The sequence below is a fragment of the Amblyomma americanum genome, chromosome 1, assembly GCF_052857255.1.
Source record: "Amblyomma americanum isolate KBUSLIRL-KWMA chromosome 1, ASM5285725v1, whole genome shotgun sequence".
In the NCBI taxonomy this organism is placed as follows: Eukaryota; Metazoa; Arthropoda; class Arachnida; order Ixodida; family Ixodidae; genus Amblyomma; species Amblyomma americanum.
Genome location: NC_135497.1, coordinates 351,259,477 through 351,274,587, shown reverse-complemented (window position 1 = coordinate 351,274,587; position 15,111 = coordinate 351,259,477). Strand labels below are relative to the sequence as shown.

Below are 15,111 nucleotides of genomic sequence, written 5' to 3'. Positions count from 1 at the left end.
AATACGTTTCATGTCTATCCATTGCCTTGTGTTCACATTTTTAATACGTGGAAGAAGATTTTAATAGTCCAACTATGAATAGATGCTTGTCTCATTTCTTCCTCCTTTTTGTTTCAGAGCCAGCAGCATCTTCAGAAGGATGTCTTTGAAGACTGGCTGCAGACAGAAACGGAGCTTACTCAGGAGCGGGGCCTCTGGGGCCCAGTTGAGGGATCTCTCTTAGACAAGTGGATGCTCGACATGACGGAAGGTACTATGACTGTACAATGTGACTCTTTACATTTGGGCTTTCAGTTCTCACTTTTGTTCGAATATGAGTGCTTTGTTTGGTTGGTTATTTGCGCAGGCAGTACACACACTGCTCACTAAATAAATGCGCAAAAAGTATGGGACAAGAGAGAAGAAGCGCATGGGACGAGCGCAGTAATGTCCTTTTTGTGCAGTTATTTATTTTCTTATAATGTCGTACCAACTAGTCCCTCACCGCACTCTTCTAGATTTCACTTCATCTGCTGAGAAGAAAACATTTTGCATTCAGTTTTATTGTTTAAAGGTCTATAAATGCAGCTCCTGGGCATTTAATCTCTATATTAGTAAGAAAGTTGGTTACACTTAGGCCTATAAGGCCAGTCTCTCTGGCTGCACGCTTTCATCTTTGGGCCATGTGGCATGCAGCAGAACTTTATTCTCTGTACACGTGTGAGAGCAGGTACTCAGTGTTGACCGAATTTTTTCTTGTGCTCTGCTCCTGCAGCTGGCCCCTGTCGTATGCGCAAGAAGATGGTGAAGAATGACCTGTTCTACCTGCACTACCCATATCGGCCAGATGTAGAAGGTGGGGAGAATGTAAGTGCAGTTTGTCTACTTTCTGTACAGCACCGCTCGCGGGCTGGAAGCTAGGTGCAGTGCAGTGTGTTTCATCATAGAGTCTGGTGCCACAATGTAGTTAGGTGGCTACAAACGCATATACAGTTAATCCTCGATATAATCAGTGTAACAAAATTCTCAGTGTACAAAGTATTCCAGTTTTCATAACTTCGTGTTCAGAGAACACCATGTATTTTTAGCCTTATAACGAAGTAGATTTTGCTGCTCTTTGAATGTAATGAAATTTCGTTTCTGGCTGGAAACGAACATGAGGAAAAATTATATCCCGGGCGTGAAGTGGTTGAGCGGAGCGCATGCCAAAGCGCGCATCGAAGTGCATTTGTAATATGGGTGCAACCCGGCTTCCACATACAGAGCACATAGGCAGACACAAATACGACAACGATTATGGTGGTGAGCGTGCTGCCGGCCACACCGTCTGGGGTAGTGTGGGCAAGGTTGGCTATCCTGCCATGCCAGCCCAGCCTGCGGCTCTGGCTGTCTTGCCCAAAATCAGCACCGAATGCGACACACTATCTGTGCTTGTAGGAAGTACACTGCGTTTATCACATATACAGATGCCCAAAGCATGGTAAAAGGACTGGAAGGGTCAGTGCCGTTGGCACACTCATCAGCTGTGAAGCCCGCCATGTGCTTCACACCCAACAGCCTCGCTTCTCACCCAGAGGATGCGCGTATGCGCAGAAAGACACACATTCGCATGTATGGCAGAAAAGACGAGGTGCAGGGTGGGCCTGATTTTCATTGGTTGGTGATTGGATGACACTGTTCTCGCTCTTGCCGGCATGGAGAAAGAAAGGAGGGTAAGGGAGGGGGTGCAGACGGCATGGCCTGCCATTAAGCCGCCGCCGACAGCTACGAGGTAGCAGTGGTGGCTGCAGCGGAACGCGTCATCATGTCAGTGGTGTGCTCGGGGGCACTTACAAGAGGATGATGATGACAGAAAAAGCAAAACTAAAGACTGGCGCGTCGTCCTCGTCGCCCACGAGATGGCCGGCGCGATGGAGTGCTGAGGCGGCTCACGAGCTCAACAAAAGCAAGTCATGCGTAACGCTGTTGCTGCTGGCGAAGAAAGACCAGAAGTAAAGAACCTTTTTAATCTCAAATAAAGGTTTTTCTCATGAGTTATCCGCAGCGCGTTTGTGGCAGATTCTTAGCATGCTGGGAGACAAATATCAGTCACGAAATTTCAGTATTACGAAGTAAACTGCCAATTTTACCGCCTTTGTTAAATCGAGGTTTAACTGTAGTAACATGTTTACTTGCACATTAGTTAATGTGTCATATTGGTCAATCCCCAACTTCAAGAACTAGGGGGATAAAAATATAAAAAAAAACGTGTTGTTTAGGTCAATCAGTGCAGTATAAGCTCTGAGTTTCCAACATGCATTAAAGATGATCAGCGCAGTGTATCATATATTAGAGCTTTGTTGGTGCTGTGAGGCCTGAGACAGTACATACCATATTTACAAGATTGTAAGTCGACCTGTTTTTCAAAATTTGAAAACCCTAAGTGGGGGGGTCGACTTAAAATCGAAACCAAAGCATCGCATGATAAATAAAGGCGAGACAAACGAGATTGCAGGCATGCTACAGCGTGATTGCATTTTTGCTGCGCGGCTCCGTCGCATCGCTCTTGGTGCTGGCCTTGAGCAGCTGCTATGTCAAAGCGCAGAACCGGCATCCCCACCCCGCGCTGAGGTCAATGGTGGCTGTTGATAAGCAGCAAACCAGCATCAGCCCACTCCCCACACGTGGCCCCAGATTGAGGCTGCTGATAAATGGCAGCGGCCCGATAACGCATTCGCCTTCTACTCTCAATAGGCGTCCAATTTTTTTTTTTTGTTTACTTTCAACAGCTCACTCGGCGCTCAAGGGAGCGTCGATAGTTGATGGAAGGGCCACTGTTCCAATCGCGGCAGCACCGCCACCTGGAACTGCAGCAGCGCTGCGGAGTGTCAGTAGCCGACGGAAGAGCCGACGCCACTCACGCGTAGTTTTTCTTTCGCTCTAGACAGAAAGATGCGCAAGAAAAGATGCAAGACATAAACATATTCATTTCAAGACATTGCCATGGGTGAATCTTGAAAAAAATATCATGCCTCTGCAACCCACAGTGCAGCATCAGTGTGTGATGCACACAGCATGTTGTTGTAAGCACATTGTTCACCTCCATCTGTTGTAGTTACAGCTGTTGAACATGGCCCTTGAACAGTTTATTCGACATCACATTCCATGGCAGCAGCATTAAGGTCATTCTGCCAGGTTTTACAAGGTCACGAAATCACGGAATCTTACAACATGTTCGGAAGGCAAAGTAGAGCACTTGATTGGCATTGCTATATCAGCGAGGACAGCTCGAAAACCAGCTTATTACCGCGTTAGCATTAGAGGGGTCTGTGCAAGTGGAAATGGCAGCCGCCATCTGTCAATAGCCAATGACAGGTGGCTCACTTGCCATGGTGTGCAGGTTGCAATATGCACTGGGTTGGGAACAAACTTGGTATGCTGCCTGTATGAACTTAGTATACTACCTCGGATAAAACAGACCTTAGAATGCCACCTTGCATATAACGACCTTTCGTGTGTTAACACCGGATATAACAAACCTAACTATGCCACATCAGATATAACGAACTTCCGTGTATTACCTATAACCAGTGCTTAAAGTCTGGCTCCATCAAAGAAGGGTCTCTAGTGATTCGAGAACAGGTGGAGAGGGAAGCAGAGGATTTGAGAGAAAGAAAGTGGCTAGTAGCCTGTTTTGCACATCGTTTCATACAAAGGGGAGAAATCATTTTCAAAGGTCATTATTCGCTCAATTTATGTCGCAGACCTGAAACGAGCAATCCCGATGCTCTACCAGATGTGCTCTTTGTTGCGTGGCCTTGCAACTGAGTGGCCAGCTCTGGACTGACTCGTGGTGTGAGGGCATGGATTTGCCTTTTTCTTCCAGCTTTTGTGTAGTACTGCGGACTTTTTATTTTTCTCCGTTTTAGAAAACATATAATGATTCTTATTCCTTACTAAGAATTACGGTGAAATTTTCGAATAAGAATGGCAAGCTGGTCAAGTTGGTTTGACATGTGACGGTGATGAACAGCGCGAAGGACAGGGACAAGGGAGACACAACAGGACAGGAGCTGACTCGCAACTGAAAGTTTATTAGGTGAAAAGGAATCGAAAAAAAAAAAAAGAAGGAAATCAGGTATCTCCGCCGGCATATCACTTGAGTTGTCATTCCAATGTGTGGGTATGTGTTCTTGTGTGTGTGTGTGAATGTATGACGCATGAGATCTCTTTTCCCCTAATAAACTTTCAGTTGCAAGTCAGCACCTGTCCTGTTGTGTCTTCCTTGTCCCTGTCCTTCACGCTGTTCACCACCGTTAAATTTTCGAAACAAGAGAGAAGAAATGTTCTGACTGCCACTGAGAAGAATAGTAAGAAATGGCTGCCTGCTTCTGATTCATGCAGTCCTTACATTCTAGCATGGAAGTCTCAGATCCCTTGTCAATACTGGTGGGAGGTCGGGACCCCTCAAGACCCCCCCTGACATTAAGCCCTGACTTTGCCACTTGTTAAAGAACATGCTTGGTCAATGTTGAATGCACACTGTTTTTTTACAACAGCGTGCCCTGAAGTACAAGGTTGCCACAAGCTTCGATAGCAAAGAGTACTACAAGCATTGCAGGCCAGACAGCCTTGTGGAGCATGACACCTTCTCCCCTGATGTGATTTCCATCACGTCTGAAGATTGGCCTCAGGAAGGGGACAGTGCTGAAGAGCGGGAAATTGGTTTGTACTAGTTTCAGCTTTCTGTATGCATGTTTTGAGAAGCTGGTACTTTAGAAATGCAACTACCCACAAAAAAATACCATGCTCAGCATGATCTGTGTGCACTAGGCACCATTTATGTGGGAGAAAAATTCCTTGGTTGCTAAAGCATTCGTCATGTGATAAAAATAGTACACCTGTGTGGTGGTGTGGACTGACAGAGGCCTTCCTGGCAGAGGGCCGACATTCTGCTTGAGCGACAGAGGACAGTCTGGGGTGATTTGAAAGGAATATGCCATAGGAGTAGCTGGTACTCTTGGTGGCATCTCTTTCACACAGTGGAGGATGTTTGGATTATTAGAGCAGTGAGAGGGGTGATGCTTGCCAGTAGCTGTGCAGCTATTCTCAAAACAGACCTTGTTTGTTCAGTTGTGGCACCACTTAACATGGTGACTGTGCAGTTTTGATTATGCAATGTGGTGCCAGGAGCACATCACATTACATTGTGGTAGCGAACAAAGCAAGTGGATGGGTAGCATTCTGTTAGTTTTTCCTTGATGATTTAGTTGTTATTACTATTTAATTGTACACTCCTAATGCAAATACTGTGAGGGTCTGTATCATGAGAGGTTACTACAGTGGAATGTCATTATTTTGAACAGACTTGCCTTAAAAACCCGCATATAATACGGGCCTGCATATAATGCGAGGTGTAATTTGGGGATAGCAAAAACGTAAAAAAAAGTTCCACATATAATGCGAGTAAGGCAGTCAGCTCGAAGATGTTCCGGAAGTAATGAAAGCAGAACGTCCTCCGATTATTTGTGTATGCCGGATAAGGCACGTATAACATGGGCACCAAATATCTGGCAGATACAGATCGGGCTCTGTGCTTGCGCCTACTTATGTCCTTCGCTGTGAGCATGTGTCTGGCATATGCGCGGGTGTGCAGGTGTGCACACTTCGGAAGTGTCCGTAATTGGGGCTTTACTAATCATTGTCGTCGGGTGTACTGTATTCTGAAAAACGCTTTCCAGAAATGTCTTTCCACTGAAACACGTCTTTGGTACCGTCGAGCACTTTTGATATCCCGCATCTTGAAATTACAACTGGCGAGTTCCTCGGGAGTGCTAGCCCAAGCATCCGCCATTTAACTGCACAGTGTGGCTGGAGAGGCCCGTGTCCGGCAGCAGGCTTTCCCTACCTCGTCCAGACCATGTAGCAGCGCTTGATGCGGTACTGATGCTTTCGGCAGCTGCAATTACTTTCCTTTTAAAAGCAGCCAAGAACTGCTTTCGCGGTCCGGATACCATGTTAGGTGCGATCATGCTGGGCGTCGCGAGGTCAGGTCAGCATACTGACCTGGCGTCGAAATTGAAACTACCAAACTACGCCACCGCTAGATGGTGAGTGCCACCTCTCACTCGAAGCGTGGTGGTAACGGCGCTCGATAATAACGAAACTGGAACTGTGGATTTTGGCGGAAAATTGTTTGGAGCCGCATCTAATGCGAGGTAGAAATTTGATAAGCTAAAATCCGGGAAAAAACCTCTTATTATACGCATATTTTTACGGTAATTCAAACTGCCACTACAGTTCTGTCAAACTTAAGTGCACTTAAACAAGGGAAAGCACCTGACATTGCTAACTCTTGAATACTGCAATGGTCAACTTTAACAGTTTGCACAGCCTACCTGCTCTAGACATTAGAGTGGGCAGGAAAAAAGAAACAAAATAATAGCGCCCTGCCCACACCTCCATTGGCACAATGGGCTCCTGCTCTAGGCATTGAAGAGCAGCAGTGTACCAGCTCACCTCCGGCCCAGCAGCGAGTGGTCGCACGCCACTGACCATAGCAGCCAATCACATGACTGCCTTAAGCACAGTTATACTGCTGTTGGTGCCATGTGCACATGCAACTTACCATTATTATCCAATACCACCTGCTATCAATGCATGCCACTTATTGTCAGCTGGGTCCTCACTGCCCAATGTGCGCTGCACACATTGCCTTGTAGCAACTTCAGATGTCCATGGCGGCGCGGCGTTCATTTCTCCACTCCCTTTTCCTTTAAGCACTCACCTGTCACACCGGGAGACTGGTGAATTTTGGCGGCTGCAAGGAAACAGCTGCTGAGAGGCACTGATATGATGCCAGCGTGTGTCACAGGCCATTACAGATCCATCACTTGACCTCACTGCTTAGCAGCTGCATATGCGCGAAAAGGTCTAGAGCGAGCTAATGTATCAGCATGTCACTTACTCATTCAACATAGTGCACCAGTTCCTCGTTTTGATCGGACTGCCTTCAGTTCAAATTATCAAGATTCAACTCTATTGTATTGCGTATATGCTTTTCATTGGTGGCCTCTGTTCTGATATCGTTCAGCCTTACTGCTGTTATGAAGGAAGAAAAACAAATCTTCTTTTGGTTCTCCTCCTGAGTCCAACTTTTTATTTTTGCTTCATTAAGTTCGAGGTTATACAAGGAGCAGTAATAGTGTTTGATTCCTGTTTGGTTGTCAGGTTTCCAAGGTCTGCGCACTAGACTGCAAGCAAACCGCAGCGTCAGTGGTGACCAGGATGAAGATAGTGAAAGCCTGGACCCTGCGTCGGATGCCTCAGAGCAGGAGGGGGCAGCTCGGAAGGACGAATCACCGGACAACCAGAGTGTTCTTCGGCTTCTGGAAAAAGGCGAAAAGGTATGTGGGGGAATAACCTGACTGCCCATCAAGGAGTGGAAAGAGTAGGAAAGACGAGGAGACAACAAAATTAGAAAGGGAACTTGAAAAGAAAGCAGCACTTTTTGTGAGATACTTGTTGCAGTAATTTGTGAGTAAGTCAACTTTGTGCTATGTGCGGTGTGTGCAGAGTACTAAAACCCAAAGAAGACAGGAGAAAAAGCTCCCAGCCATTTTTCTTTCAAAATATAATAAAATAGTGACAAAAAGGCCCCCCCTCCTTACATACACACACTCTTTATTTTTCATTTTTGATTTCAGATCACTCACATGTTCCGGTGTGCACGGGTGCAAGGCCTTGACACATGTGAAGGCCTGCTGCTGTTTGGGAAAGAGCACTTTTATGTTGTAGATGGCTTTACGCTACTGAAGACGAGGGAAATTCGAGACATTGACTCACTGCCAGCCAAGTAAGAGATCCCGTGGAGTTCATTGTGTGTGATGGTTATTTGCTGGTTAAACTTCAACTCGCTAGTGACATGACTGTGTTCTTTCTTTCCTTATTTGAAGCAGATTGTAACATTCTGCAAACAGACAAAAGAAAGCAATTATTAAAGGTGCCTTCTGTCTTTTTTTATTTTTTTAGCATGCATGACCCAATTATTCCAAACTCTTCCCCAAGAAGCAAGCACCAGAAGAGAATGTACGTATGGTATAATCTCGGACACATAGAGGCATTACAACGAAGTGCTTTTTTGTGAATTTATTTTTTCTCTCTTCTAGGTGCAGCAAATTTTCGTATGATGACATACGTGAAGTGCACAAGCGACGCTATCTGCTGCAGGTAAGCTGTTTTGTAGTGTTTACATGAGACGAAATGTTCTCTTGGCCTGTAAAATGTTGGCATCGGTTTGGTGTTTCTTCTGTGTTCACTGTGCATCTGCCTCCTGTTTTTTATTAACATGCTCCTTTTGTGTTGTTGATGAAGGGCGCTGGTATTTGACTGCTCAGATGTGCCTTCTTCCTGTGTTTTTGATAGCCAATAGCCCTGGAGGTTTTCTCGGCTGATGGGCGAAACTACCTGCTGGTGTTTCCGCGCAAAGTCCGCAACAAGGTGTACACCCGTTTCCTGTCAGCGGCCACTGCAATAACTGACAGTGCCCAGGAATCCCTGGCAGGGCAGCGTAGAGGGGCCAATGTGGAGTCAGGGTAGGTGCAGTGCATCAAGCCTGGCTCTTGTGCCATGTCCATTCCTGTTTTGGAATCCCAAACAGAATTCATGTTTAATTAGTAGGTCATACAGAAAACCCTTGAGTGCTAGTTAAGCACTACAGGGTTTGCAAAAAAAGTGTAGTGTTTGTTCTGGCTAGTGAAAATCTGTATGTGAAACAAAGCAACACCCCCAGCCTAGCTCGTGTGAAGTTGCAGTAGTAGTACTCATTTCAAACATCCACATTTGAGCACCTATTTTGCATCATCTGTGTACTTAAGTATTAGGCTTTTTTGGTGTTTTATTTTTGTGGATTTAGTGGTGCTTAAGGAATTTGTTATCCTCTAAAGATCAGCATTTTTAGGTGGCTATTTTTTTATACATATGTGTTTGAATCATTTTTGCCATTTTATTTTTTAGTGGGAAGCAAATAGTGAAGAACAAGCAAGCAGCTCGGAATAGCAATAATTTGATGTAGAGAAGGCAGTCAGGTGTATGAGTTACTCTTAGCTTGTTGCAAAAAGACCATCTGAAATTGGGGAGGTTGTCCATGGAGGCGACCTATGTGCAGGGTCTACAGTACGTTTGACCAAGCCAGCTGTAGTACATGCACCACGCCTGTGCTGGTTCCTGCCAGGATGCATGGGGCTCCATGTCTCTAAAAGAAAAATCATTAATGTGTATCCAGGTCAATTCCGCTGACGAAAATTGGAGCTGCACATTATTTACCTGGCTTGCTTGTACTTAAAGTTGCTTTTTCGTGGGCGAGCAATACATAGTGCAAGAGCAAACTTTTTTTTAACTTCTGGTGCGTGTGGCACACTAGACCAGTTTGCTGGTTTTTGTGCTAAATCAGCTGAGCCTCACACGAGTGTGTAAGGCAGGAAGGTGCGCTGCTTTATTGCTTTTAATCTTCATTTTCCTCCAACTGCAGGCTTTGCGATTGTGCATGTACCACAGTGTTATTCCACCAGGTACAACACATATATATATATATATATATAGGACAATAGTCAACTTTTTTGGGGGGTGGGTCATTGAGGGCATATCATCACTAGTCACCATGGGAAGTGAGCCTTTTCTCCTCATTGGTTAACTGGCACACAGAGAGGTTTCTCTTCCACTGTTCAGCACTCCCATCAGTATCCTCTTACTGCTGAGTTAGGGCTTGCTATGTAATGTGGAACAATTGTTACCTCCAGAAAACAATCTGAGCAATTGTTGCACCTGCCATTTTTAGCTTTCTGGGGGTTCTTTTTTTTTCTTTCCATCTGTTACTCTTTTTTTACTGCGACTAGTGCACTTCCTGTTTCTGCTTGTTTACTGCTTCTTGGTGGACAAACTTTGCAGTAATCTTCTTGCATAAAGCCTTCCTACTGTTCTTGCCATCTCGAAGCTTAGGGCATGCAGCCTTGCAATTGTAGCTTTATGCAGGCCCACCTGCTAGGTTTGTGGTGGGCCATATGATACCTTTCTGTGTCAATATTTGCGGCACCATTCTTCACAAAGCATGTTGCACCAACTCGCCCAAACCTTTACGCTTCTTTTGTATAAAGGCCTCAGTGATAACAAAAAGAAGTATTACTTACCGTATTTGCATGATTGTAAGTCGACTCGAATGTAAGTCAAACCCCCCGCCCCCCAATCACATATCTGAAAAAAAAAAAAAAAGAAACTTGCAGGTCGTTTACGCTTGGCCTTTAATATTAGAATACAATAGCGCTATCCTGCAGCCTCCGCTTATCGCCAGCCGCCATCGGCTGCCGCGCGCGGGCGCGCCCGTGGGCACATTCCAAAACGAAAATGTGTTAGTCACTGGATGACTCGTCCACACTTGCGCCATTGTCCTCACTAGCGCTGCTGTCGGGATTGCTGCTGCAGTCCCACAGTTCGTCGTTCTAACATCGTCGTGCAGCGAAATCCCACATTTGCAAACAGCCACATCACGACATCGCGTGGACCAGCTGAAAATTTTTCCTCGCTGCAGCTGCCACACCTGTATCACCCGTTGTGAACGTCGAACTTGCGGCCCGGAGTGCATTTCATTTCTTCGGCGTAAAGAATGACAGTCATCTTGGATGTAGCCGTGAACGAGCACTGGTTGCTTAACGGACCGGGAGCACAAATGACGAATGACGAAGCACTACATAAAAAACTTGTGAAACTCGGCCAGTAGTCAAATGCGTCAGAGCCGATGAGAAACTATGCGTGAGCGGCGTCAGCTCTTCTGTCAGCTATCGACACTCCCCGGCGCCGCTGCTATTCCGAGTGGCGGTACTGCCGTGATTGGAACAGCGGCCCTTTCATCAACTATCGATGCTTCCTTGAGCGCCGAGTGCGTGGTTGAAAGTAAACAAAAAAAACTTGGATGAAGCCTATTAAGAGAGCCTATTAACGCGAATGCGTTATCAGGCCGCCGCCGCTTATCATCAGACGTAATCTGCGGCCACGTGTGGGGAGTAGGCTGGTGCTGGTTTGCTGCTCATCGGCAGCCGCGCACGGGGTGGGGATGCCGGTTCTGCGCTTTCACATAGTAGCTGCTGAAGGCCAGCACCAAGAGCGATGCGACGGAGCCGTGCAGTAACAATGCAACCACGCTGTAGCACGCCTGATATCTCGTTTGTCTCGCCTTTATTTATAGTGCAACGGTTTCGATTTTAAGTCCACCTCCCCACTTCGGATTTTCAAATTTTAAAAATAGGTCGACTTACAATCTGTAAACATGGTATATCAAACATTGTAGATGTTAAAAATATGAGACGTCCTGCATATGGGGACAGCATGCAATAAATGAACACAAGTATTTAGGTAATGTATACGCAGAAAAAGATACAGCAGTACCATGTTTATTGTTTAAGAAACAGGAGAAGGCAAAGGAAATGTGCATGGCTGTAATTCCCTCTCACAATCTAATACTTGTGTGGTGTGGAAGGACTCAGTGCTACATTGCAGCGTCAAGTCTTACTGTAGGAGGTAGCACTGCAACAGTGGCCAGGGTATTTTTGATTGCTCTTCTTTCAAAAGTGTTTGCCATTTTCAAGCTTCTTTTCAAGAGGGACAAATTTGACAGCCTTCTTCTTTGAAACTTCAAGTGGGATGGCACTCGCTGTGTGTCCATGATGCTTGCAGGTTTGCGATGCTTCGCCACTGTATATTAGTACAGTGGAACCTCGATTATACGACTTTGAGGGGACCACGCAAAACTGTCATATAATCGAAAAACGAAGAATATCGGCAGTAGTGCTCAGTCTTGCCCGAGAAACCGGTAGCAACCGCCTGAAAAAGCGCGTGGCAAGAATCAACACCACTCTAAGAAAGGTAGATGAAATTATTTTAAAAATGTCAACACTCAAGCATTTGTTTGGAGCATGTGTGAGCAACTCTTTATTCACACCATTAAAAGAAATCTGTGATTTTTTTCGGGACATTTGCCCAGCCGCGACGCATTAGTTTCCTCTTGAGAGTTGCAATATCTGACAGCAGGTTGCTGTCTTCGTTGTGAGCACAAACAAACCGCCGAATGTTGTCGACGATGCGAAACACATCTGCGTAGGTAGGAATAGACACGCTAGCTTTGGTAGCGTTGTCCGTGTCCTCCTCGTCGGAGGTGCCTGCACCGTCAGCACACGCACTGTCGATGATTTCATCCAGCAACACTGCGGTACACACGTACACACAGTGACATCATCGTCGGCACCAACGTAATCCGCAAAGGTTACTGGCAGCTGTAGAATGCCAAACTCAGGTTCTTCATCGACCGAGAATGCAGCAGTGATAAATGTCCTTGCAGAATACTTCTTTGACATCACAGGTTTGATCCTGCTTGTTTTTTTCGTAGCTGAAATGCAGTAGTACAACGTTCTTGCCGCCAGATGGCGTACCGTTAAAAAAAAGGAAGAAAAAGCAGGCATGGTGCGCGGCCGGCGCGGCCTTTCTTTATGCCGCGGCTACCGCTGTGGTTGACGGGAGCCGCCTTTCTGAGCGCTTCTGCTTTCTTTTGGGGAAGATTATTTCACATTCATTATCAGCCAGCTACAATGTGCCCACGGGACAGCCTGCATCTGCCTAGAGCTTTTTATTTTCCTGCACTGTACCATAGCCGTCATACGAAGCGGGGTCGGCTTGAAATTGCGTCGTATAATCGAGGATTTTAATACATTGTCTCTGTGGGAGTTTTGCCGGAACCAAATCTCTATTCGTCGTAAAATGTAAGCCGTCGCGTAGCCAGGGGGCCGTATAATCAAGGTTCCACTGTACTTTAGTGACTCGATTTTGAAATTTGAGGGGGCTCATACTAGTGCGTTCCACACCTTATTCCCATTTCCATACAATCCACGTGTTGACAGCGGTGATGTTCCTTGGTGATAAAACCTTTTTTTAGGTATCCTCTTTTGCTGCGGACATCGTTTCGGTACTGCACAACCATCGATGCATGCCACTGGCATAATCATTGTCTCCGGCATTGTTTAAATCCTTGCCAGATGCGGACGCATTCCCAGACCAGCTTTCAGTTGCACTTGTGGACAGGTCATCACCTTAAAAAGGTGCACTGTTGTCTGGTTCTTCATCTGAGGCACTTAAAATATCACTGTCAGTTAGGAGCTATTCAGAATTAGATTTAAAGCCTGACGGTTCATCAGAGTAAAAAGAACATGGGCACTGATGACGTAGGCCGGGAGAGGTCTATTCTTACCACTCCCCGCACTGAAAAATCGCATAAAACCCGCACCCCCACTATTTGACCCCATTTTTTCCCTTATTTTTGGTGCAGATTATATGCGAGAAATAATGGTATGTGTTTACGCTTTGCTGCATGCTGTCCTCACTTGAGGACAGGTATTCTTTTATTTGACTCTGGCATTTAGTTCAGTGCGAATACAAAAATACCTGATGACATCATAGAGACATTTCTCTTTGCAAAAATATTTATTTCAGGATAAAACTCCCCACTGAATTGGGAAATTGATATTTTTGCTTTTTATAAACTGGATGAGGCCTAGTGAAAGGCTACAAGGTGGTTGAAGCACTCTAACATAAACAAATGGACTGGTGGCACCATCAATGATACATGCATTCACAAGCTTCTCATGTCTTCGTATGAGGGCACCATGTATATCAAGTACCCTGATATCACAATGGTGTGTTTGTTTCTCCACTTGTTTATTTGTTCTCATATGAAGGCGTGATGCATGAGAGGGCTAGATATTGAAATAGGTTGTCAATTTGTTTTTCCTCATTTCTTGCTTATTGTGAAGGATAAATGGTCTGCAATCATTGTAACAGGAAAATGGCTTTCTATTTTCAGGGCAAGCTTGCTAAGCAACCTAATAGGAGAGACATCAGTAACACAGCGGTGGCTGGTGAGTAAAATCATCTTGTGAGCATTACTGTATTAGAGAACTTAGCTGTTATAGCAAAGTTCCCCTACCTACGCATTGAGTGAGCGTGGTCAGCATCAAGCATCTGTGATCATGTGGCCACTCGTGCACGAAGCCCCTGCCTCGCACCTGGTGCTAACTTTGTTGTCATTAGGTGGGGCGTGATTTAAAAAAAAAACAAGCTGCCAAACACCCTGAAACACCTCTCAAAAAACATCCTGAAATGACTTGATAGTGCGGCATCTTGTGTGCCTGTGCAGTAGCGGCTGCCACAGTTGTGAAAAAGCCACCAACGGTGACATTGTGCATCAGTGGCATTGTGAGACCGAGGTGAAAATTTGTTAATGGGATTCTGCTGGTTTCTAATGGTTTCATCTGGTCCCAGAAGGAAGCCTTCTGGTTTGCTGTGGGTTGAAATGGTCCCTGTAGGGCACCAACTGGTTTTTTGCTTGGATCTACTGGTCCCAGAAGGAAGCCTTCTGGTTTGCGCTGCTGGTTGAAATGGTCCCTGTAAGGAGCCTCTTCTGGTCCTTGCTGGGAGCTTCTGGTTCTGAAGTGGGATCTACTGGCTCCAACTTTTTGTTGTTCGATTGACAACTTTTTTCTGTTGTTTATGTTGTAATGGTGTTCCTCAATTAACAAAAATTCTCGCCTAAATCTCTTCGAGTTTTTCTGCTATAAATTGCAAAAGTAGTGCTGAAATTTAATGAGAAAACTGTTTATTAACTGTTCCCCACTAACATCTGTGGGATGCCCTTAATGAGGGAGTATATAAGCATGAGCTCATAGTAACAGTTGGTATTAACATGATCAAGGGCTATGAATGCAGCCAAGGTGGAGCATTGTGTTTTGAATGTCGCACGCATGCAGGATGCCAGAGCCACAAACGTGCAGCAGGTCAAACAGAGAACAAATGCCCTTGGGATGCTGTCCACAAATGCACTCTACAACAAGGCGTTTAAGTCCGTGCCAACACACATCTCTCATCATTAAGCACTTTTGACCCTCCTAAAGCAGACACACAATCATCACACACTCATGCGTGGTAGCAGAATTCAAAGCAAATGCAACAAATGCAAGAGCACAAGGTGGACCAGCTACCACTGGTCATCCGCATTACCATAGCTTGAAGACCAGGTACAGTGAAAGCTCGTTAATTCGAACCTCGATAATTTGAATT

The 15,111-nt window shown here is 45.5% G+C and overlaps 1 protein-coding gene across 2 annotated transcripts in view; it reads left to right on the top strand.

Annotated features, from left to right (window-relative positions):
• Nucleotides 1-15,111, top strand: part of bchs (WD repeat and FYVE domain containing 3 bchs) — a 187,937-nt gene that overhangs the window by 126,551 nt on the left and 46,275 nt on the right. For both annotated transcript variants that reach the window (XM_077649982.1, XM_077649983.1), the window contains exons 45-53: nt 118-250; nt 755-846; nt 4,518-4,683; nt 7,189-7,364; nt 7,665-7,813; nt 7,990-8,046; nt 8,127-8,187; nt 8,383-8,552; nt 13,859-13,913. In XM_077649982.1, coding sequence (XP_077506108.1) covers nt 118-250; nt 755-846; nt 4,518-4,683; nt 7,189-7,364; nt 7,665-7,813; nt 7,990-8,046; nt 8,127-8,187; nt 8,383-8,552; nt 13,859-13,913 — 1,059 coding nt within the window. The remainder of the gene's footprint in view (nt 1-117; nt 251-754; nt 847-4,517; nt 4,684-7,188; nt 7,365-7,664; nt 7,814-7,989; nt 8,047-8,126; nt 8,188-8,382; nt 8,553-13,858; nt 13,914-15,111) is intronic.